The sequence below is a fragment of the Trichosurus vulpecula genome, chromosome 8 (genome assembly GCF_011100635.1).
Source record: "Trichosurus vulpecula isolate mTriVul1 chromosome 8, mTriVul1.pri, whole genome shotgun sequence".
Lineage (NCBI taxonomy): Eukaryota > Metazoa > Chordata > Mammalia > Diprotodontia > Phalangeridae > Trichosurus > Trichosurus vulpecula.
This window is the reverse complement of record NC_050580.1, coordinates 82,278,207-82,304,603: the sequence shown is the minus strand read 5'-3', so window position 1 is coordinate 82,304,603 and position 26,397 is coordinate 82,278,207. Positions and strand designations below refer to the sequence as shown.

The 26,397-nt window shown below is 39.0% G+C and overlaps 1 protein-coding gene across 1 annotated transcript in view; it reads left to right on the top strand.

Annotated features, from left to right (window-relative positions):
* PDE6C (phosphodiesterase 6C) overlaps positions 1-26,397 on the top strand; it is a 72,080-nt gene that overhangs the window by 5,857 nt on the left and 39,826 nt on the right. Inside the window, exons 2-11 of the mRNA XM_036736535.1 lie at positions 2,524-2,676; positions 4,058-4,147; positions 6,501-6,641; positions 7,895-7,969; positions 9,274-9,338; positions 9,462-9,528; positions 12,674-12,721; positions 16,602-16,751; positions 18,444-18,587; positions 21,767-21,835. Coding sequence (XP_036592430.1) covers positions 2,524-2,676; positions 4,058-4,147; positions 6,501-6,641; positions 7,895-7,969; positions 9,274-9,338; positions 9,462-9,528; positions 12,674-12,721; positions 16,602-16,751; positions 18,444-18,587; positions 21,767-21,835 — 1,002 coding nt within the window. The remainder of the gene's footprint in view (positions 1-2,523; positions 2,677-4,057; positions 4,148-6,500; positions 6,642-7,894; positions 7,970-9,273; positions 9,339-9,461; positions 9,529-12,673; positions 12,722-16,601; positions 16,752-18,443; positions 18,588-21,766; positions 21,836-26,397) is intronic.

Below are 26,397 nucleotides of genomic sequence, written 5' to 3'. Positions count from 1 at the left end.
CTTACAATTTTATTACATTATTATTATTCTCTGATGCTCAGAGAATCCAAAGATCTTAATGTGAATTATAGCAAATTTCTATCCCAGAGCTACATATACTCCATCTCCAATGAGCAAAAAAAAAAGGTGGGCACAGGAAGAATAGGGGATGGAAAAAGGAAATCTTCTTGGTTACAGGCTCCTGGAGTGGGCTTCTCGTACAAGTTTTTCTCTCATTTCTTAGAGAATTGTCTTGAATGGCTTCAATTTAATCCTTTCTGAAACTGAGAATTATTAGTTCTGCAGAAACTTTTAGGTCTATGAAAAATGGCTACTTTGAATGCGACCAGTGCTCACAGCTATCCAAGCAGGTACTAGCTTTATATACAGGCAGCCTGGAGCATTGACTAGAGTATTAGATTTGACACCAGAATGGTCTGGATTCAAAATCTAGCTCTGATATTTATAAGCTGTATGATCCCAGGCACTCTCTCAGGCCCATATGCAAAATGAGGATAAAAAGAGCAGCAAACTCAAAGGATTGTTGTTAAACAACCAAATGAAATAATGTCCAATAAGGATCTTCGCAAATCTTCCAGTGCCAGAGAAGTATCAGTTATCAGGATTATGCTATATAATATTTCCCTGAAAATGCATTATAATTAGGGCTATACTAGAGCCAGCTCTAACTAGCTAGTGAGAGCTCATTGTTAAATTTTCACCATGAGCATTTACACCTCGGAAAGCCCAATCACTTCAAATCAGGGCTTGATTTATTTTTTGTTGGTTTCTAGGCTTAATAAAATATTAATAATGCAGATTAAACTTAAAAGTGTGTGTGTGTGTATGCATTCAAGTATTTATGGATATGTGGATATATTTTTCAGAGAGCCTGGTAGTTAAACTTTTTCCAGCATACCTCTTTATTGCTCTGTAACACTGCTTGAGTGCATTAGAAGGTTCAGGGAATGAAGTTGTCACCAGACTGGAGACCCAGTGACTGCAGAATAAGAATAATAATATTATTAACAATAATAATAATAACTGGCATTTCTACATAGTTTTGAGTTTTGCAAGGCATTTTACATCCATTGTCTCATTTGAGCCTCACCACATCTTTGATTGTGACCTAACCTCACCACGCAGATCACAACCTGGCATGTTCATTTATTCCATGAGGCTTCTCCCCATCTCCTCCCATAATTTCACCAAAGAGCCATGAAACATACTGGAACCCTTCCTTGCTTTCCCTCGATAATGAGAGAATATCAATGGAACACAGACGCTATCAATTATCCCTCACTCTCACCGCCTGACCAGCCCTTATCTCCTTTTCTTTAAAACCCCCGCCAATAATGCTGCAAAATCCAACTCTGCCTTCATTCAGCCAACCACCTATTTAGAAAATTGCTCCTGTGGAATCACTCCCCATCACTTCTTTGATAATGTTTTCACTTATGGTGCTGTCTTGTTGCCAAGGAGATCAGGATGATGGCGATCTTCTCCGGCAAAAATCACCCTCCTTGATCCTCTAAGGAATTTGCCCCTGGCTTTATGACTAATGGGACCAAACTTTGGCCAGTACTAGCTCTTTCCACTCTGAGTGATTATTGGGAAGTAAATCAGAAAAGCAGGTAAACATGGGGCTAGGGCAGAGGAGAAAGAGTAGCCAGAGAAGCCCCATGAGCATATGGAAGTGGGAGGCCGAGCTACATGACCATCAGTACTGGACTCCAAGATTGGGCTGAGTGAATGGATATTATGTGTGAAATGGAGGAACAGAGGCTGTATTGCTGACCAACACTGTCCCCCACCAAACCCTCATGACAGACTCCCAGGTGGTTATTCTTCATTTCCCTTTTCCCTTTCCCTTTCTTTGGCTCCTCTCATGCCTTCCCAGGGAGACGAGCAGGTGGGAGCCTGATAATCTGTGTGTGTCATTGTGTCTATGTGTGCCTGTATATATGTGTGAATTGAATCAAGGAGGGGAAATTAGGGAGCATCTGGGAGGAAAAATACATTTAAAACTATAATTTTTACAGCTTGTTTTTTTTTAAATCAGTAACCTAATGAGTGAGGGCTAGGAGCTGAAAAAAAATTATTTTTTTTAATTCCCCAAGTTAGAAAGAGAAACCTGTATCAGGATATCTCTAGGCAATGAATGAATGAGTCAGCAATGGCTGGGGAAGGGGGAAGGGGAAAGTGGGCTCTGACTAGCTTGGGATGGTATTGGAGATGAGACTTTCCTATTTTCCTTCCCATTGTTTCTCACAACCTAATTTAAAAGGAAAACCATTCTTCCAAAGGAGGAGAGGTTGAGAGAATGAGTAGTTGAAAAAAAAATCCCACCCAAAGGAAGAGTAGCCCCGCCTCATCAAGGGTTAGGGAAGGAGGTGAATGAAAGAGAATGACAAGCTAGCTCACACACCCTATTACTAATAGACACCTAATGTCAAGTTTTCATGGAGCTAATTAATGCCCTTAGATGAGGGATGATCTGCCTGAACAACTTTAATAAATGAATGAATATTTATTTTATTTCAGAACAGCCATTTTTCTGACTTTCTGGATAAGCAAACTGGTTATACCACTAAGAATATGCTGGCAATGCCTATCACGATGGGCAAGGAGGTCCTCGCTGTAATGATGGCTGTGAACAAAGTCAATGAGCCCGAGTTTACTAAGCAGGATGAAGAGGTAATGGTGGGTGTGGGGACAAGAAACAGGTACAAGTTCCATTTTTAATGGAAAGGAATTAGAAATGAGATTTTATTCTCATTTTCTTCTTTTTGTTTCAAAATGAAAGGCAGCCTATGCGGCCAGTCTTGGAATCAGGACGACCTGGGTTTGAGTTCTGCCTTTGGCATGTATTTGTGGGCAAGACACTTCATTTCTCAGAACCCCAGGCAGCTCTAAGTCTAGAAGTTACAGATAAGTGGTGGTCTACTATGCCCAAAAGGCTACCCAGCTGTGCATACCCTTTGATCCAGCAATACCACTACTAGGCCTGTATCCCAAAAAGATTTTTAAAGAGGGAAAAGGACCTACATGTACAAAAATATTTATAGCAGCTCTTTTTGTGGTGACAAAGAATTGGAAATTGAGGGGATGTCCATCTGTCAGGGGATGGCTGAACAAGTTGTGGTATATGATTTTAATGGAATACTATTGCACTATAAGAAATGATGAGCAGGCTGATTTCAGAAAAACCCGCAAAGACTTACATGAACTGATGCTGAGTGAAGTGAGCAGAACCAGGCAAACATTATACACAGTAACAGCAATATTGTAACAGTGATCAACTGGGAATGGCTTAGCTCTTCTCAGCAATACAATGATCCAAGGCAATTGTAAAGGATTCATGATGGAAAATGCTATCCACCTCCAGAGGAAGAACTGATGGAGTCTGAATGGAGCCCAAAGTGTACTGTTTTTCACTTTTAAAATTTTTTGTGTGTTTATTTTAAAGTTAGTCTGTGTTTTCTTTCACAACATAACTAATATGGAAACACATTTGTATGATTGCACATGTATAACCTATGTCAAATTGCTTGCCATCTCAGAGAGGCAATGGAAGGAAAAATGGGAGAGAATTTGGAGCTCAAATTTTTAAAAATGAATGTTAAAAATTACCTTTACATGTAATTAGGAAAAATAAAATATTATTCCAAAAAAAAAAAAAGAAAAAAAGATAAGTAGTGGTCTATGTAGGGCAGCTGGGTGGTGCAGTGGACTCAACTTCATGAGTTAAAATCTGTCCTCAAACACTTAATAGCTGTATGACCCTGGGCAAGTCACTTAACCTTGTTTGCTGCAGTTTCCTCATCTGTAAATTGAGCTGGAGAAGGAAATGGCAAACCATTCCAGCATCTTTGACAAGAAAACCCCAAATGGGATCACAAAGAGTTAGACTTGACTGAACAAATGATCTATCTGCACCAATGAAGGAAGTTTCCATGCAGAGAGTTCCCTATATTGGATCTATATTCCCTATATGTGGACCATCTACATCCCCTCCCCCCCCCCCAAAAAGATGAATTTAATGGCTACTCACTTTTTTCTTTTTTTTTATTTTTAGGTTTTTTCCAAATACCTCAATTTTGTTTCTTTTGTTCTAAGGCAGCACCACATGGCATACCTCTACAGTATTGAATCTCGAAAAGTTCAGGTAAAATAATGAAGCCAGGGTCAATAATATACTTTTTTGCTAACATTTCTAAGGAAGGCACACAAGGGACAATGAGCCTAAATTCCTCCAGGATTCCAGAGGCTAGCTGTGTCTCATTAAGCATGGGTATTAAGGCTAAGATCCCTGAGGCAGGTCTACACCTATGGAGAGAAGATTTAGCTGTGCATTAAGTGCAATAAGTAATCTCTCTACTACCTCTCCCAGACTTGGTACTGTTGATTATGGTTTGACTGGTGCTCTAAAGTCTAGTCTCTTGGTTTTTGGGGTAGAAGAAGTTGTGGAGTATAATCAGTCAATTAACATTTTCAAGTCCCTACTATTTGCTGGGCACTGTACTAAGCACTGGGTGTTTACAGAAAAGTGGGAGCATATAGATTCTGGGCACTATGGGACTTCCTCTGCTGGTGGGTGCTTCAAACCCTGTGATTGAGTGTGTGCTAGGTTCTGGTGCTATATCTTTAGAATGATTCTAGTTCTGGGGACTATGGTGACAAAATCCAGACAGACTTGATAGGCACAGTTCTGAGCCTAAAGTTGTCTTCAGATGAAACAAGGGGGAGGAGGGCACGAGGAAATCCAGAGTCAGTGCATGAGAGTGAGTGTGTGTGTGTGTTTATGTGAGCACATGTCAAAGGCTCATCAGGCAGAAGGAAGTCACCAAAGCCTGTCATGATTGCTCTGAGACTGTTCTCCATCCTTGGAATGCCCATCCTTCCATTTATCTCTAAAAATGCCTAGTTTGCTTCAAAGCTCAGCTCAAATGCCACCTTTTCTACATGAGACCCCCAGCAACTACAGTCTCTCCCATCCCTCAAAATGACCTGAGATTTATTTTGTACATCCTTTGTATATATTTTTATGTATCTATGTTTTTTCTCCCAATACAATGCAAGTTTCTTGTGGGCAGGGACTGTTTTGCTTTTGCCTTTGAATACCCATCATTTAACAAAGTGCCTGGAACATAGCAGGTACTTAATAAATATATATTTTTAAAAAACAAAACAAACTGACAGCCTTTCTGGAATTTGATATCCAGAATCAAACACAATACTCCAGATATCATCTGACCTGGGTAGAGTACAGTAGGTCTGTTCCCAAATGTAATATAGGAAAATTGCTTTACAAACCTTGAAGCACTATATAAATGTTAGATATTATCATTGATATTATTATTATCTCCCAGTCCTAAATACTATGTCTCTCTTAATGCATTCTAAGCTTGCACCAGCTTTTTTGGTTGCCCGTATAATATTATTGACTCATATTAAACTTGCAGTCCACTAAAACTCTGAGATCTTTTTCAAACTGCTGTTTAAATTTCCTCCTTCTTTGTGTACTTGGGAAATTGATTTTTTAAACCCAAGTGTAAAAGTTTACATTTATCCCTATTATATATCTTATTAGAATCAACCCAATGCTCAACCTTGTCAAAGTCTTTTTTGGTATCAACTTAGTCATTTAGTATATTAGCTAGCTCTCTCAGCTCTGTGTAATGTGCAAATTTAATAAACATGACATTTATGCCTTTATCCAAATCATGAACAAAACTGGTAAACTGTGCGTGGCCAAGCACAGATTTCTACCATCTACTTGAAACCTCTTTCCCAGCTGATATCAAACCATTAATAACTATTCTTTGGGTCCATCCATTCAACTGATTCTGAATCTTCCTAACTGTAATATCATCTTACCCAGCAACCTCCATACTTTCCAGAAGAATAGCATGAGAGACTTTGTCAAATGCTTTGCTAAAATATTGGTAAACTCATATCTATATTCGGTATATCTATCTTCTTCTGATCTAGGTACCTTGAAAAAAAAAAAAAAGCAAACCAGGTTAGTTTGATGTGACCTATTCTTTATGAAATCATGATGGTTATTTGTACTCACTACTTCCTTTGGTGGATAGTGGGCAGAGTATGTATGGCTAGGTGGCACAATGTATAAAGCACCAGGCCTGGAGTCAGGAAGACCTGAGTTCAAATCTGGTCCCAGATACTTGCTAGCTTATTAGCTCACCCTGCCCTCACCTTAAGACCCATATTCAGAGATTTATACATTCAAGTTTTCACTAGGTATAATTCTGCATGTTAGAATACTGCATTGCCTTCTTCGTCCCCATTGGTCAATTCATGAAGGCTGTCCCATCAATATATTTTCAATTATCCATTCTTGCTCCTACTTGAGTGAGAATTGGACACATTAGGAGCCTGTTGAATGTATATTCATAAAGTATCAGCATAAATAATATTTTTTTCCTGATGTGAATATTCTAATGTTTTATCTGAAGATTATATATTTCATTCTTTCTTTTCCCTACAACTATTCACAGGTCCTTTTATGGTCAGCCAACAAAGTATTTGAAGAACTTACAGATATCGAGCGACAATTTCACAAAGCCCTATATACCATTAGAGCCTATTTGAATTGTGAAAGATACTCCATTGGCCTACTGGACATGACCAAAGAAAAGGTCTTCATCATTCTATTGATTTTTTTCCCACCTACAGTCTCCCGTGAATCACACACTTGTCACAGACAATGCAATTAGCTTAATGATTCACCTGAACTATTTAAATAACTAACTAAAAATAGATCGTAAGTACTTGTCTCAGATGAAATTACAGCTCTTAGCTTTATGATAAAAAAATTAAAAGTAGGATCTGTGAGGGTGTTTACCACTTTTGATGAAGTATAAGGAGCTTGTTGCTCACCTATTTGTAATACGTAGTAATTAAATCTGATGTCTACTGAGAGAAATTAATATTATACTATTATATTAATAACTAATTACTAATTTGTGATCCACACTTTCTCTTGCTTTTTTCTGTTTAAGGTCCAACTCCTGAAAAGGTCAGTCAGTCTCTGAAAGACATGACTGAGTGATGAGATTGCTCCCAAGGCACATGCTCATTACCTAGGTTGGGCCCAACCCCACCCAACTAGAAACCTAATTTCTGTTTAGAGTATAAACAGTATCCAGTCTGGGCAAGCCTTTGCCTGGGAGAAGAACCCCCTGTCCTTGATCCCCTCCATTAGAGTTTAGGGCCACCCAGATCACTAGCCAGAGGTCTGGATGGAAGTAGATTCTCAGTCCAGATGCCTTAATGCTGCTGAGTCTCAAGATAAGCCACTTTCTCAGAAGGAGGAGCTGAAGACTTTTAGCTCACCTCCTGATTAAATATCTACCAATCAGGGTTGAGTTCTACTTGTTAGAATTCCCTTTCAGAAGGGATTTAAGGTGATTCTGAGCCTCCCTTTGGTTTTTCAGTTACTGAGAAAAACCACTGACCATCAATTTATTACTGGCCTAATAAATAAATTGATTATTAATTACCTAGAAACTCTGCCTCTCATGGGTTTTCATTTATTATTCTACTAACAACTAATCATTTTTTTTTCTTAATGCCCTTGAGACTTGAAATGACTTAAGAAAAGAGGTGTGGTGGTATAGAAAGAACATGACCCTGAATTCTAATCCTAGTTCTGCTAATTAGCTAATTGTGTGACCCTGAGAAAGTCATTCACCCTCTTTTTTCCTGTTTCTTCATCTGTAAGGTCAAAGTGTTGTACTAGATGACCTCTAAAGTAGTTTAGACAATTCTGTGCCTATGAATAAGAAATGCTGTGAAATACATTCAACTAAACAACCACACAGGATGTATCTAGAGCAGGCTGATTTGTGAAATATTTTGTTGAATAACATCCAAACCTAATTTTCTGTAGGAGTTCTATGATGAATGGCCAATCAAGCTTGGAGAAGTACAGCCTTACAAAGGTCCAAAGACACCAGATGGCAGAGTAAGTTCGAAGAAAGGCTCTCTTTGGCTCACTCCACATTGTACTAGATGGAAAAAAAATCCTGGGTCTTAGTTCCATTTTGGGCAGGAGGCTCTGCACGAACATAAACTGGGAGAGTCATCCATTCATCCATCCATCCATCCATCCATCCATCCATCCATTCATCCATCCCATATAACAAACTGTATGTAAAACCCTGTGCTAGATTCTGGGGAAGATATACCCTGGGTCCCACTGTCCTGACTGGAACTGCTGCTTCTGATTTATTACTTCAGGAAGATACCAGCCATGCTTGGCTTCACTCTCTACTCCCCAGAGATCTTTCTTTTCAACCTTAATAACCACCTTGTAACTTCAGGGAGCCTCTACAAACTTCCCTTACTCCCAATTCAGTTCAATAGCCATTCAAGGTTCATCTTCAATTTCCTCCCTCACCTTTTTCTAACTCTAAAATATTCTGTGGCTCTTGGAGCACTGGAGAAACTTGAGTTCCACACCAAGGGAATCATGATTCATTCATCTCTGCCATTGTTCCTTGAAGGGTATATCAATCTTTGCCTCCCCCTCCGTGACCCAAATCACCATTGCTGTAAATTTCAAGACCAAAGTGCCCCTTCCTGAACACCTCTCCCTTATATGTACTATCTCCCACTATTAGAATGTAAACCCCTTGAGGGCTCCTTTTATTTATATCTCCAGTACTTAGCACACTGCTTGACACATAGTGTTTAATAAATGCTTTTTCATTCATTCATTCAGTCGAGATATAGTCTGTATGGAATTTTATTTTACCAATGGGAAAATAAAATTCCCACTGAAAATTGAGCTAGAAGTGACTTCTTGAGACCAAGTTTAAATCTCTATCAGGCTATTTCTACATTACTGAAAGCAAGCAGGTAAAAGTTGGGGGGTAGGGTGGAGGAGGGATTAAATCTGGTAATATGATGAAAGAACTTATAGCTATTTCTTTCCTACTCCCCCCCCCACAAAAAAAAATCCTGCAAAAATTGACCAAAATTCAACTGGTTTTTTAAACAATTAAATTTGTTAAAAAAAAAAAAAGAGATTTATTGTGTAGCTAAGTAGGCCATGACCTACTCTTAGTTTTACTACAGCCTTAATCTGTAGAAGCAGACATTTATATCAGGAAGAAAAGGTACATTGGGGAAGGGGGTTGGTAGAGAAGATGCTGGACCCTCTGCTTTAAAGTATTCTTATGAAAACTATTTCTCAAACTAAGGGTTCCTTTTAAGGAGGCTTCTTTGTTCATTCTGACACATTCTTAATCTGTCCCTTTCATTTAGGAAATTATCTTTTATAAGATTATTGATTATATTCTACATGGAAAAGAAGAGATCAAAGTCATCCAGTGAGTATTCTTACTAATGAAATTGTTATATGAGTGGCAAATGATTTTTATCCTATGTGTACTGACAGATTTCATATAGCTTATATTTATCTGCTCCATAATTTCTTTTTTTTTAACCTAAAGGACGCCTCCTGCAGATCACTGGTCTCTTGTTAGTGGCTTGCCAACATATGTTGCTGAACATGGATTTGTAAGTTTCTCTGCAATTATTATTTATCAAAATGTAGATACCAACTGATGTTATCTAAAAAATTAAAAATAAAACATCAGGATATAGCCACATTAGTTAGCCTTGGGACAGACCATTCTTTCAAATGCGAGACAAAGTGACACATATGTCATAAAGCTACTTGAAGACTTCTAGACTCCATATTATTAGAGGAATGCCAAAGGTATGCCCACACAACCAAGCTTAGATCCTGGTCCTAGGTCTTTGGACTCTAGTTTCCAACAAGACCCTTTCTACTATAGTGTGATGTTCTATAAATAGTTTCCTTATTATATTGTTCTTTTAAAAAATGTTTAAACCTTATTTTTATTGATGTCTTTTGTTTTTCTGACATCTTTATTTTCTAATCTATCTCTCCCCTCCTTTACCTAATGAGCAATCCCAAATATTAAATATATGTATGTATACGTGTATATACAAGGTAGTTCAACAAAACCACCACATTATTCACATCTGATAATATTGCACTATTCCACACTCATAGTCCCCACCTCTGCAAAGATGGGTCGGGAAGGTACACTTTCTCAACTCTTCTCTGGGGCCAGACTTGGTCATCATAATTACATAGCATTCAGTTTCAGGTTTTTCTTCTTTCATATAGTCTCATTCTATAATTTCCTTGCTCTTCTCTTTTATTTCTTTACCCCTCCCATACTGGATACTCATGAATTACCAGATTTACTGTCTGTTCCATGCACTCAACAGCTCAATTTCCTTCTTCACTTTCTTCTAGCCCTAAAATTCTTCGATTCTCAGAGCACTGAAGGAAACCTGAAATCTGCACCAATTTCTCCCATGTTAAATACCTCCTCCACATCTGTGCTGGCTACTGCCAAACAGTATCAGGGCTCACTCACCATATCATAACCCTCCCTTGCTAATGTAGAATCACAGAAGTTGGAAGCCATATGATCCAACACTATTGTGTTGTTTTATTATATGCAAAAAAAAGTATCTCAGAGAAATGGAATGAGTTGTCCAAGGTCACTCAACAAGTTGGAGGCAAAGCTGGGACTAGAGCCCAAATCTCCGACAGCCCAGGTCACTGTCCTGGCTGCTATCCCACACTGCCTGGCCTTTGGAGGACACATATTGTTTCTTCTCATCCCTGAACATCTGACCTAATTCATGCCACCCCCACCCCAATGTCTGCCTTTGTCATAGTCCTCCCTGTTCCTGCTGATTCCTCTCCCCCCGGTTTCTGACTCCTCATTCACATACATTAAAGTCTGTCTGTTCTCAAAATACGGTCACAAGAGTCAGATGTTTCCTTCAGTTACCATGGATTCTCTTCTTCCCTTCAGAACCTGACACCTGAAGTATGTTTCTGCTGTGCTTTCTTGCACAATTTCTCCTTTTCCTCTAACATTTTCTGTGCACCTTTGGCAGCCTCCACTAAGTTTTGGCCACCTGGGCTGAGAGCCTTCATGACTCATAATGACTCATGGAGATTTACAAAGCAGTCAGTGTGAACCTATTTAGAATCTAGACCTTGTGATATTTTTCTTCTGTGGGTAATTTTTCTATGCTTGGAGAGTAGTTTTAATAGGCTATTAGAGGAAGGAAATAAGGAAAGGAGGGAGGGATGGGGAAAGGGAGAGAAGGGGAGAAGGGAGAGGAGGGGACAGGAAAAGGAAGAGAAGGGAGGGGTGAGCAGGGGAGGAGAAAGAAAGGAGAAGAAAGAAAGAGGAGGGGTAGAGGAGGGAAGAGAAGAAGAGAAGAGAGAGAGAGAGATGAAAGAGAATGAAGAGGTAAAAGAAGAGAAAGGGGAGGAGATGGAAAAAGGGAGGTGAAAGCAAAGGAGAAAGGAAGAAGAGTAGAATGAAGAGAGGTGAAGGAAGGAAAAGGAGAGGGGAGGATAGAAAAGAGGAGGGAGCAAGGGAGGACAAGGAAGAATAGAAGGAAAGAGAGGTGAAGGAAAGAAAAGGAGAAGGGAAGATAGAAAAAAGGAGGGAACAAGGGAGGACAAGGAAAAGTAGAAAGCAAGAGAGGTGAAGAAAGAGGGAAGGGGAAGATAGGAGAGAGCCTGGGTGGGGAAGTAGGAGGGTAGTGCAGATGAAAGGAATGAGTAGGATTGGAGAGAGGAGAGGAGGAAAGGAAATTTGCAAGTAATTACTCAAAGCTGAGTAACAGCTCCATTATCTGCTATTTGGGAACCAAAAATAGCAGATAACGGAATGCCATCTTGTGCATACATTTAAATATAAATAAGTCTAGTGTTCTGAGAATTCACAACTTTTAAAATAATGAAGTCACACTGTGAAAACCTAATTCAGAACGTGCAGGGTAGCTAATTTCCTAGCTGCCCTCCCCTCCCCTTTCTCTAATCCCATTCTGTGTTGGAAATTAGCATCCTCTAATACAAACCACCTGTCTAAGCAAGGTTTCCTTCCCCCCTCCCCTTCCAGCACCACTCCACCCCTGCCCCCAACACACAGACACACACAGACACACAGACACACAGACACACACACACACACACAGACACACACACACACACACACACACACACACACACTCCATGTCCTGCATCCCTGTCTTCCTTGGAGAGGGGAAATAAACCACTTTGGTTTCAAATTACTTATAAATCAGTTTGCACGCAGAGATATGAGTCAATAGAGATAGTGCTAAATGTCCACAAATGACTTAATTAAGCAGAATAAATGTTAATGTCAATAAGAAGTTGGTGGATATTTGCTATAGATAAGCTGTTATTTGAAAAATCTGTCTGGTTCATTAAGAAATAACTCCGTAAAGGAGTCTATGAGACCCCTGGTGTACTCTGAAAGAAAGTGAATCAGCTTCAGTTTTCACATAGTTGGGTAGGTGTGAATGGTTCATGGCACTATTTTAATTAATAATTTTGTTTTGAAAAACCGAACAAAACCTACAAAGTACCCGCATAAAACAGTTAGACAAAAGCCTTAGTATTGATGCCATTAGCGCATGTCACTGTCTATGTTGGTAGTTGACCAATCGTTAACATAAAGTGTTTTAACTTTGAAAGTAACGGCGCTAAAGCTATTTGTTGGAATTGACCTGAGTTTTGCTACCTTATTTACTTGTCAATCCCACTATTTCTGAAGATACTTCCTTCTCCCTGCAGATTTGTAATATGATGAATGCACCAGCAGATGAATACTTCACATTTCAGGTAAGGGACTATCTGACTTCTTCTCCCCACCTCTATCCCAGAGACAATAAGACTCACATTCTTCTTAATAGATGTTAAGATGTAGAGCAGGAAGGTACCCTAAAGATCATCTAGTCCAACCCTTTCCTTTCACAGATAAGGAAAACAAAGTCACAGGAGCGCTAAGGATCAGAGCTCTGATTCAAACCCTGGGCCTCTTATTCCAGATTCATTGCTTCCTACTTCTCTTTTCAGGTCCAATTTAACTGGCACAGCAGTTTTGGTGGCTGGTGGCTGAGAGTGAGTGACAGGTTTAGCAATATAAATATAAATTGGGTTCATTTATGGCAACTGATCAACAAACATCTAATAAGCATCTACTGTAAGAAAAGCACATGATGAGGATGCAAAAGTAAAAATTAATTTCTTCCCTCAGTTAAGAGGAGGGAGAAGGGGAAAAGAAGGAATAAGAGGGAGAGAAAGGAGGGACAAGGCTGAGGGAAATTAAGGAGAGAGGGAGAAGAGCATACTTGGCTCTTCATTCTGGTACTCAGGACTCAGCACTGACTACAATGCCATTCTTTCCTACTCCCAATGGTAGAAATATGCCTCCTTCATCCTGAAATCAGCTCCTTTTGGCGGTTCTTCAGTTGCATTCAAGTTGCTTAGGTGTTGCTGAGCTAATTGAACTTCTGCAGTTGTCAAATCCCTCACCCCACACTCCAAAACATGGCTTCCTTTGCCTGATGCTATGCCCTCTCATGTTACTCATCATCTTGCCTTCCTTAGGATAATTCCCCCACCTGGGGCCTCACTAGGGCAGTCTTAGAATGCTAATTCTTACACTACCTCCTTCCCCAATCTTTGCCTATTTCTTCTACCATCATTCCCATGGATGGACATGGGCTTAAGAACCTACTACAACCCCTCCCCCCTCAAACAACACCCCACACCTCAGTCATTGGTCTGGTGAAATCTATCAGTTTATATGCTTTCTTTCTTCCCCATCTCCCATCAGTGGCTGACCTCATGGGCCCACTGTATCTATCAGAGATAGATTGGCATTGATGTTGGGAGGTTTCTTGTTCTATCTGGGATTTATTCTCTTAGGTTTAACAAGTTTCTGGCTAGAGCTGGAAGATCCATTCCCAGCGAGAATCAGGAACTAACCGCTCCCAGGGTCAGAAGGCTGAAACTTGGGACTCTCCCGCTAGTCTGGTACATCAAGAAAGCTTAATTTACAGACACATATGAACTCATAGACACATACACACTCAACCCATGTCTGTACTTGGCAAGAACACAGTGCACATGTGTTCTTGATAAAATAATTGTTCTTCAAGATAAAATAATCTTCCTATGGCAAAAGTCTGACTATGTCACTCCCATGCTCAAATATCTCCAGTGATTCCCTACTGCCTCTGGGATAAAATATCATCTTCTCAGTCTGGAACATGACATCTTCCATAACCTAACTTTCCAATCTAGTTTCATATTATTGTTTTTCCTTTACTCTATGACACAACCAAGCTGGATGGTGAGCTGTTTTCAGCCCTTAAGATTCAATCTCTTTCCTCCATGCAGTTAATGTATTATAGAATATAATATAACATAATAAATATAATACACTATAATAAATACATACACATTGCTTTCTATTCTGAATTTAACAAACAACAAATAAAATATGGATTTCCATATTAGAACAGGAAAAGAGGATTATACATGAAACTACAAATGTTTTTGTACAGCTTGCTTTTCTTTTTAAGCCTATAACATATAGACAAGTATATAGACATATGTATAATATATAGACACTTGTAATATAGAGACACATGTAACATAATATATAGATACATTGCTTATAATTATAAAGGTCAAAATATAAAATGGCCAAGGTGTCCCACTGCATCCAGGGCCATCACTGGCAGGTCTTGACCTATGTCTTGCCACTGGACTCCGATGACTCTTCCTCACTTAAATTCAATTCACTTGCAAGTCAAAACATCACCCTCCTGATATGAAGAATCAACAACAACATAACTTACACAAATTATAATATATATAGAGATAATATAGAGACATATAACTTATAATACATAACATGTAAGTATAACTTATAATATACAGAGATATATAACTTGTAAAATATAACCTATAATATACGGACATATATCTTATAATATTTAGAGACGTACCTTTCAAAGTTGTCTGTGATGGGCATCTCCCTCCCTCCCTTGTAGGCATCTGCACAAGGCATCCTCCCCCATGCCCAGAATTCCCTCTTCCCTCATCACTGCCTCTCAGAATCTTTGTCTTCTTTCCTGCCTCAGTTCTGGTACTTATCCTCCAACAAGCCTTTCCCATTCTCCCCAGTTTTTGCTGCTTTCTCCCTCTCTCCCTCCTCTAATTATTTTATATTTGCTTATTTGTATGTTCTGTATCACCCAATAGAATGGAAGCTTCTTGAGTGCAGAGACTGTTTCATTTTTTTCTCTGTTTCCCCAATGCCTAGCACAGTGCTTTGCACATAGGAGGGTCTTAATAAATGTCTATTGAGTTGTTGTTGAATATGCATTGCTTTCTGAACAACAAAACCAAACCTTCTGTGGCCAGGCCAATCAATGAACCATGTACAAGTGTACACTCATACATGCATATATTCATGCTTGTTCAGTCCCAGGGAAAGCAACTAACTGATCCACCTGCTATTCTACTTGCTTATTCATGTGGAAAGCATGAAAATACCAGATGGAGGGAATGGTTGTACCTTCTTCCTTGCAACCAAAGCCTGTCTGGGGTCATAGTCATGTGCAGGACTGATCAGTAGGATCATTTCTATTGGAGCTCAGAGAAGGCAAAGGAGGGAGAAAGGATCAGATTCCTAAGTGCATTTGCACCTAAAGAGAATCTATTAAATCATTCAATAAATATTTATTAAATACCTGCCTGGAACAAAGTGCTATGCCAGATGTTGGGGAAGATCTGAAATTTAGATAAAACCTAGTCCCTGCCCTTGTGGATTGACAGTCTCATAAGGGGACAACACATCAGTAGGCATAACTATGATGCACAATATCACATGATAAGTGAATGAGATGCAGAACGAAAGCCTTTGTTGTTACTGTTGGAGGCAAGAGTGGCAACCAGAACCCGGGGTGACAGGACCAAGGTGACACTGGAGAAACTCTACTCACATCCCTTACCCTGGTTGCCCCCTCTTCTTAGTGTCCATTTTAGGAGAGAATCATAGAATCATTTCTTTTCTTAGAGATCATCACCATAGCACCTAGCAATAACAAAGCACTTTACACATATCGTCTCCTTTGAAGTGGGTTATTATCCCCATTTTATAAATGCAGAAACCGAGGCATGGAAAAGTTGTTACTTGTCCAAGTTCACACAGTCAGTAAATGCCCGAGGCAAGATTTGAACTCAGCTCTTCCTGATTCCAAGTCCAACATTCTATCTACAGCACCAGGTAGCTTCATCAGCTAATCTAGCTTCCTCATTTTACATATGAGGAAGGTCATACAATTAGTAGCAAAGCTGGGGCTATAATTCTTGATTGTCAGTCTAGTGGAGGAGGAAAGGTTTGGGCAGGGCTAGCCACATATCTATCGGGCTCATTTTCACTGGGATGACAAAACTTAATCGGAGTATTGTGATGCCCAGTTATATGAATGGGGTTGGCAAGGAATGGACTGCTGTCCTCGAAGCATTGGGCACACCATTCCTAGTGTCGGATGGAGTCTGTCCATGGTGGCAGCTTTTTATTCAAAGAAATGCCCTGGTCTCCCAAAAAAAACCTCAGTGTAAGGCTCTTCAGGAAAGGGTGGCAGCTGTCCCCCAGCCACACCCAAACCCTTCAATGAATGACCACATTTCTTATCCCTTATAGAAAGGACCCGTCGATGAAACAGGCTGGATCATCCAAAATGTCCTCTCCCTGCCCATAGTCAACAAGAAGGAAGACATCGTGGGAGTCATGACGTTCTACAATCGGAAAGACGCAAAGCCCTTTGATGACTACGATGAGCAAATCACTGAGGTGAGTTTCATGTAGGATAAGTGCCTAATTACTACTTTGGTGTGCTCAGATTTCCTTTGAAAGCTTCATTCTGCAGTGATTCACAAATGCTCAAAATAACTACCTCCCCAAATTGTTACTTCTGTATCCGGCCTACGGTACATTTTGCAGTCAGAATTTAAAAGGTAGGCCTGCCAGAATGTTTCCCCAAATTGGATAATAGAGAGAAAAGAGTTCTACCTCCTGTTATCTGTGAGACAGATAACAACTACTGGCCACCACACACAGCTCATTCTATCCTTTCTTATTTCACTCTCCCTCCTATGGTCCCATAATCATCCCATTTCCCAGCTCTCATTTTCTCATTTTTAAGAGAACTTTTTTAAGAGAATCTTGAGCAAACCACATCACCTCTATAAATCTCTCAGTGAGAGGGCTGGACTGGAAGACCTCTAAGGCTCTTATCAGCTTTAGATACATGATCCCCTAAGCCTTTGGTGCTGCCCTCTCACTTTTTCCCCTTTCTTTTCTTGCTACCCTCTCAGGCTGTTTAACCTCACTGGTGACAGACATCCTTAACACCGCTAGTAAAATTCCCCTAGTACAGAGGTATTTAAAAATTATCCCACCAGTAAAATGTAACCTCCTTGAGGCTTATTTTATTTGTATGCACCTAACACAGTGCCTTGCATATAGTGGGACCTTAAAAAATATTTGTTCAACTGAATTGAATCTATATCTCATGTTCCAAATCATGTTACTAAAAGCTGACTTGTAAAGTAAATTACCTTTCAGAAGAGTGGATGAAAATTCCTGTGTAGCTTTCACATTCAATATATTACGATATAACTGTTGGGGGCAATCTTAGGCAGAGTAATTATAATGATGGCTCACATTTAGATTTTTAATTGTTTGTAAACTAGGCCAAATTGATGGTCAACGACCCCTCCCCCACTTTTCCCTCCCCTTTCCTAATTCAGGGGTACCTTCTCCAACTTTCCAGGTCTTCCCATGTACAATTGAACCCCCTCTAACAAAACTAGTTCTCAGATTCTTAATTCATTCAGGGTTATATTACTTAAATCTCTCCTTCTAGGAGTATTTTCAGTCTAACAGGCATCAAAGCCTTAAAACAAAGGTGAATGTTGCTCAGTGTTACTGGTGGAACTTCAGGCAGCAACCAGCAGGTGGAAAAGAATTTGGGGGTGGAAGCATGCCATTCCTGAATTTACAGTCACAGACTCCACTGAATAATAACAGCTAGCATTTATCTAGCAGTTAAAATCTGCAAGATGCTTTACAAATATCATCTCATTCTGTCTTTACGACAACCCTGTGAAGTAGGTTCTATTATTATTATCTCCCCTTTAGAGATGAAGAATCTGAGACAGAGGTTAAGTGACTTGCCCAGGGTCACACAGCTAGTAAATGTTTAAGGTTGGATTTGAATTCAGATCTTCCTGTGTCCAGGCCTGGTGCTCTATCCACTATGCCCCCCAACTGCCTCTAATCTACAATCAAGGCTGACCCTATGTATTGTTATCCATTAACAATTACTAGTATCCATTACTAGTATCATTCTTGCTTGGTCAAAACAAGAAACCAGATGGTTGAGAATGAGGACATTCACTGATAGGGGGCTGAGATGTTTTTCAGACCCCAAGATCGCTATTTCTAGGTATCCAAGGAGTGGACTGTTTTCTTTTATTTCAGATTCTCACACAGTTCCTTGGTTGGTCTCTTTTAAATACTGACACCTACGAGAAGATGAATAAACTTGAAAACAGAAAGGACATCGCTTATGAAATGCTCATGTACCAGACCAAAGCTACGGCTGGTGAAATTGAGTCTATTTTGGTAAGTGTATAATTTGGCTTTCCAGACAGTAAACTACCTACCTGTTTTCCCTGGAATCCCCCCACTGTGTTAAACTCATGCTGGAGTGGAAAGCAACATGCCTGTCATGGGTTGTGATTTCTCTCCTACTGAGAGGCCATCAAAGGGATGAAGACTAACTAACGTGGCCATGATAAGATTTACCATAGAGACAAATCCCTCTATGATAAATTCATCAGGCTATCCAGAATCTCTATAATGGAATTCCTTTAAACATGTTATATTCTCAGGCTTCAGGAGCTGGAGATCAAACAAAACAATGCTCAGGCTCATTGCCATTCATTGGCGAGTAAAAAGAATGGTGTCTAATAAGAAGGCAGGAACTTCCACGCCCAGACCACCTCTAACCTTTTCCTCTTCCTAGCTGCTGGATCAGAAGAAGAAAGAGACTGTTGGAGCTGGAAGGGACCTTATATGTAGTTCAACCTTCTCATTCTACAGAGAGGAACGGAAGCCAGAGAAGGAAGGCACTAGCTCTGGGTCGCAAAGATGTGACTTAAACTCAGATTTCTGTCTCCAAAACTAGCAAGTCATCATGCTGTCCACATAAATGCCAGCAATTAAAACACCTGAGATAGCAAGTACAAAAGCATGGTTGCTTGGAATGGCCACCTTATTCATGATTTAAAATGGTGTGGATTTTTTTTAATTGTCTAGAAAACATTTGCATATATAATGGTTGGGCTAAAAAATAATTATTTTAAATATTTGACCTTCAGCTAGTGACTTAACATCACTGGACCTTATCTGTAAAGCCGATCTAAATCTATGATTCTATGATATGAATGAGAAGCAGCATGGAATAATGGAGAGGATATCAGACTTGCAAAAGATCTTGGTTCAAATTCTGCCTTCTGTGATCATAGGCAAATCATCTAATCTCTCCAAGCCTCAGATAACTCTGAGACCAATCCACTAAGTCATGTCAATTAATCAACAAACATTTATGAATAGCCCACTATATGCTAGGTACGGTGGTCGGGTGGTCAGGAAACTAACCACTACCCCCAATGAAATAATATTCTCTTAAAGGGTTGTTATAGATAGAATGTGTTCTGGTTCTATAGCTAAAATCACAGATCTTTGATGTATTGACACCTGGAAGATCATCTCCTATGGATCTGTCCAATACAATCGAAACCTATATAAGCTGAACTCATCTTTTTTGTGTGTGAATGGAGCATTGTCGTTTGCAAATCCAACTCCAACTTGCCAGTGCCAGAAATTGTCATTGTTATTGTTAGGTCAGATCAGACTCTTCATGATCCCATTTAGGGTTTTCTTGGCAGAGATACTGGAGTGGTTTGCCATTTCCTTCTCCAGCTCATTTTACTGATGAGAAGACTGAGGCAAAGAGGATTAAATGACTTGCCCAGGGTCACACAGCTAGTAAGTAACTGAGGGAAGATTTGAACTCATGAAGATGAGTCTTTCTGACTTCAGAACAGGCAAATCAATGGCTGCTTTCAACAGAATAAAAGAAAATCAATGAAGTGAAGTATCCATGAAGTGCGGGGTAGGGGATGTGTGTGTGCTGCAGACACAGTCACATTATACTGGAAACTTGCCATTCATAGAACCTTAGGAGTAATCCCTCATTTTATTAAGGAAATGAGGCCCCCAAAAAGCCCAAGGTCACAAAATTAGTCAGCGCCAGGACAGAAACTAGAGCCCAAGCCTCCTGACTCCCAGGTTAGGGATTTTTCCATAACCAGGCTGGTATGGAATTTAAAATAAATTAAATCTACCATGGAAAAATCTCACCCTTGTATTCAAGGGGACTTATTAATATTAAAATCTTATATTTGTTTTGTGCAAACATCCATCAGTTTACTCTAGGGAAGGTGAATTTAGCTCCAGCAATGGTTACTAAGGAAAACTACTAAGCCAAATAACTTGCATTTCTATGTCATTTGAACACAGTCCTTTCAACAACAGCCTTGAAGATCAACTTCATAAAGAAGACTTTCCAGCTTTTTTTTCCATGTGCTGCCATGTGCTATCGAATAATCTGATTAAAGAACAGGAGCTTTAATAAACAGGGATAATTAAATGACTTTTAAGGTAGCTATTTAAAGCTAAAATAGTAATACCGTATTTTTATATTTTATGTGCTCAACAACTTATTGACATTCTTCTTACACTGCAGTGTCCAGAACTGAACACAATAACTTAGATGTATTCTGAGTTACTTTTGTAGAAAAAAAATAAAAATTATCATCATGACTAGGAAGCCAAATTCTTAATGAATTTTTACAAAACTCCTTAGGTTGGTCCTCAATTTTCAGACATAAAGATTTTGCCAGCACCATAACCTAAGCTTTTCCATAGTCGTGAGAGTTTTTGAACCACTAGTATAGTCTGTAAGAACACAAAGTTATGTTTGTATTATTATGAGGCATCGCCATAGGACTTTAGTTAAGGGTATGTAAAAGCTCTGTATTTAAGTAAATATTAAATGAACAAATAAAGGAAAAATCATCCTTTAAGTGAAACAAATCTGCAAATGAAATTCTTTGGTTGAGAAACAGATATATTTGAAGTGGAAAAAGTTTATAAATTGTGCAATTTTATTGGACAACGGTTATATTGAAAAGTTGAATATCTTAGAAAATAATGATAAAAATGAGAGTAAGAATAAAATAAGGAAATAATTTTATTTGGCTACACAAATCCTATGTAATAGTCCATTGCACATTAAAAATAAAAAATAGGACCAAAAACCTCTTATATTTATATGTAGCAATTTACACTTTCCTAGGTACAGTAAAAGTTAAATTGAGAGAATAAAAGAGAAAATCTTCACTGGGAGCTTGTAAATGCCATTTCAGGAGGATGAAGAAACACTTAAAATTACACCCCTATACACTTGGCTTCAGTTCCACACGGTATAGCTTGCCCTATGATATTGTAAGGTAAAAAGGGAAACATTTTCCAATAGACTGAGTCCTCAAATTTCTTCCAGGGTGAAAAAATGATAGTTCTTTTTCTTTAAAAGTCCACCTCCCAGAAACTCACAAAGCCAGACCCCCTCTCAAAAACCCACCAACATTTTTGTTATTGATAATATTGGAAGAACTCACTAGGGGTTAATTTCTGCTTCAGAGAAATTTACTATTTCAATGGCTTTTACATTTTAGAAATACAAAGAGAAATTGAATACAAATATTATTGAAGACTGTGAAGAAAAACAGCTAGTTCAGATTTTGGTAAGTACTCTCCTATTACATTTAGTGGCCTCATGAGGCAAAAGGGCTACTGTGTTATATATGTTAAGAGATGTGGCTCCTGTTGTCATTGGCTAGTTCCCCAGGCAACCTCTCCTAGCAGCTTGGGCAAAATGTGGGGAGAGATTACCCTTATTAATCAAAAATTGAACCTCTATGTCCCAATCCTTCTTTTATTTTATCCACACTGTCCAGCACATATATTACTACATAAAAAGTATCTTATAGAATAAGGATTTCTGGGCATACAAAGTACATGCAGTTTTATTGTTCAGTCACATCTGACTCTTCATGACCCCATTTAGGATTTTCTTGGCAAAGATACTAGAGTGGTTTGCCATTTCTTTCTACAGATGAGGAAACTGAGATAAACCGGTTTAAGTGACTCACCCAGGGTTACACAGCTAGTAAGTGCCTAAGGTCACATTTGAATTCAGGTCATCCCCTAAGCCTAGTACTCTATCCATTGAGCCACTTAGATGCCCATATGCAGCTTAGGAATATACTGATACAGTTTACACTACTCTATTTGCTTTACCCAGGATTCACTCACTCATTTACTAATTCTTTCAGTATTTCATTTGTTTATTCATTCAACACTCATTTAAGTGTCTACTATGACCGAGGCATCATGCTAAGAGCTGGAAATACAAAGACAAAAATGAAACAGTCCCTGCCTTCAAGAAGTTTACATTCTATTGGAGCAAATGTGTACCAAAACAAGTAAAAACTAAATATATACAAATATTGTCTTTGTGGGGGAAAGGCCAACTCATAACAGCCAACCTAGAAGAGATGGCCATTGAACTGATTTTTTAAGGAAGTTAGGGACTCTGCAGAATGGAGGTAAAGGAGTACATTCCAGGCATGCATGGGAGACAGAAGATAGAATATCACCAAACAGCAAGTAGATTAGATTAGATAAAGCATTTGTTGAGGATTTACTATGTGCCAGACACTGCTAAATGCTGGGAATATAACTACCTGCCTTCCTGCTCCAAATGGTGAGTTTCTCCTAGGAACCTCCATTTGAGGAAATATCAGCTCTCATGGAAAGCCAGGTTCACTTCTATACCTGTTTTAACAGGACTATACTTAAAACCTATTGTTAGCGAAATAGATCTAGCCTGAGTTTGTGGCTTACTGGAAGAGCCTTTGAGAAAACATGGTTACCTGCACACCACAATGGAGCACTGGAGGATGCCTAAGGGAATATTGGTATTATAAGGTAAACTTTTGTGTCAGGGTCTAGTTTAGGATCATGGAAAGCACTCAGTGCAAAATTTCCCAAATGCAATGTACCTCTACTCCTATTCAGTTCCAGGCCACATCATTGTCCACATTCTCTCTCTGCCCAAAATACATGTATTGATGGACAAATTCAATGGACTACCCATCCAACTACTTGTCTTAAACTGGATAACATACATTATTTTTCTATTTGGTTTTACCTTCGTGGATGGCTTAGGTGATCTCCTCAGAGTGGCCACAATTCTTACTAGTTAGGTTCTATGACACTAGATAATACTAGAGTTAATTTAATTTTTATATATAGTTAATTGTATTTATTTTATATTATATATGATATATAATTATGTTATAGAATTAGTTATATATTACATTTTAAGTAAGACAAAGTTTTGCAGGAAAACTCAAGAATCTAAGTATTGTTTATATAGGAAATATGTTCAGAGTCCCAAACAACCAACTTTTAACTAACATTTGGAATCACCCATTTATAAGCTGACTCCAAATCACTTTTCTTACAAGAAAAAAGAGGCCCAAGTGAAAATAAAATGAAGGTGAAAACCCCATTTTGTTCCTATTGATGCACACTCTCTGAATATGTACTCAAAAATACCTACAATTCTACCAACGCTTACCCATCACATGGCACATGGCAAATAGGCCTGCGTACCAATTTTCCTGTATAACAAATTTGTGTCTTAGCATGTGGTAGGGTTAGGCCACAACCTCTTGAAGAGAGAGGTTGCCTACCTATCTTTTCTTAATTCTCTAGCACCTCCCAATTTACTCCAATAGTTAAAGTTCCCAGCAGTCTTCATCATCAAGGAAGGGGGGCAATGTATGCAAAACACACTTTGAAGTTTAATTTGCATTATTAGCATTTTCTTCTTCACTTTCTTATGTCCAGACAACTAACAAAACAATAAACCAAGCCCAGATTTATAGTGTTTAATGATTTCTGTGGTGCAAATGCTCACAATGAAAATTTGACCATCAGTTCACCCCCTAGCACCGGAGAATTGGAGAATTGTCACCGAAGATTGCTACCCAAATAAGAACATTCTCTAACTCAGTCTTCCCCCACTGCCATTGTGTCCCAAGCTGTGTTCCTAAGGAGTCATTCCAGTGGAGGCTCTCCTTGTCAATGTTTACTTTATCCCCCGTAGAGTTAAGAATGGAATTACCATGTCCTGCAAGGGCTAATCTGGTCAATCTTCTACCTGTTGATAAAAGCCTCTATGTTATAACTCCTTACTAATTAACTCCTCAGGCTCAGGAAACTAGTTTAGCCCAGTTGATTTCTTTCACATTATTGTGCAATGAGGAAAACCAGCAAGAGATGTCTCTAAGGTTTTCCTTTCAAGAAGGAACACACTGCCACATCCAGTGGTTTAGGACATTTCCCATTATAGTTACGTAACAAGTACATTTTTTTGTCTGTTGACGCATGACTCCTAATCCATGTTATTAGGCTGGGCTTGGAAATCTAATCAACTCAACAAAACCCTGAAAGCTCAGAATTATCATTTCAGTTTCCTCCATGATTTTGTGACCTCAGAAAAGTAACATCTCAACCATATGGCTTTCCAGATGAGGCAAAGAACGTGAGATCCACTTGTCTAATAGGGATAATGGCACCTGAAAGGAGACACCCTTCCTTTCCCAATCTTTCAGGTATTTAGCTATTTCTGACCCATTGGATAAGAGCAGAGATTTGTCAATGGCAATTAACTCCAGTCTTTACAGGACATGGGGTCCAGACCATATTCTCCTGACCTGGAATTCAAACTCAGTAGTAAATGTAGATCTGGAAGGGATCTTAGAGTCCATTTAATCTACTCTCTTTATTTAATATAAGGAATTGGAGGCCTAGAGAAGAGGTTAAGTGACTTGCCTAAAGCTACACAGGTAGTCAGTGACATAAAAAAGTTCATAATACTTTGCAATTTGTCCATTGCGGAGTCTTGGAGCCTGGTCTCTTGACACTGATGACTTATTTGAGGCTAAGGGAATACTATGGGCTGGAATTTCTATCATATTCTGAGGATTTTTCCTCCTCTTTCTTCTCTTACTCTACTCTGCCAGCTTTGATCTTCATCCCAAATCTCACAATCCTATTCCTATCTTAGGATTTTTTTTAAATCTAAAATTATGATTAAAAAAAACTCATGTAAGGAACTTCCTGGTATAGAAATTCTCTTTTCTAATGCAGATCAGAAACTCATCCATAACTAAATAACTTTGATTAGTTGCCTGGGGACACTGAGTGGTTAAGCGATTTTTCCCATGCTCACAGAGCTAGTTAGTAATGTGTCAGAGATAGAACTTGAATCCTGGTCTTCTTGACTCCCAGGCTAGTAGTCCTCTATCTATTTAGTCCATGCTGTCCCTCTGGTCAAAGACATGGTTATTTTAATTATACATAAATTACATAAATGAATGTCTATCTATCTATCTATCTATCTATCTATCTATCTATCTATCTATCTATGGAAAAGGCTGAGACTTATAGTAAGCTTAGCCACAGTGTCCCTTTTCTTATTCCAGTGCCTCCTCATCTGCTCCGGCTTTTTTCACATGTAGTTCCTGCCTGAAAAATCTCCAGCTTATTTCTCCACTTAACTAATAATTTTCTCATCTGGCTTTGCTTCTTTGTCTCTCAAGCACATAGTGGAAAATGTACTGAACTTTAAAAGGTGCATAAGCATTAGTCATCAGCAACACACTATAAATGAAGAATTTGCACAAGAGAAGTCACTTAAAGATTGTCATGAGGGAAGTATATGACTGAAAAAAAATAGACTAGTCTCTTAGCAAGAATGAGGGATAGTCCATGAACACCCCACATCCTCCAGTGGTATCCACATAATGTCAAGAGAAATAGAAAAAGGGCACCAGCTTAATGGGAAGACCTCCTATGGAGGATTTAAGGGGAGACAAGAACTATGTGTTTTCAGGTAGCAAGATACGACTGTGAGAATTGGAGCATAAGGAAAGTTGAGCACCATAGAATTGAAACTTCTGAATTGTGGTGCTGGGGAAGACTTTTGAGAATCCCTTGGACAGAAAGGTGATCACATCAGTCAATAATTAAAGAAATTAATTCAAGCTATTTGCTGGAAGGTTAAATACTAAAGCTGAAGCTTAAATACTTTGGCCACATAATGAGAAGACAGGACTCATTGGAAAAGACCCTGATATTGGGAAAGATTGAGGGGAAAAGGAAAAGGGGATGGCAGAGGATGAGATGGATGGATGGTATCATGGAAACAATGAACATGAACTTGGAAAGACTT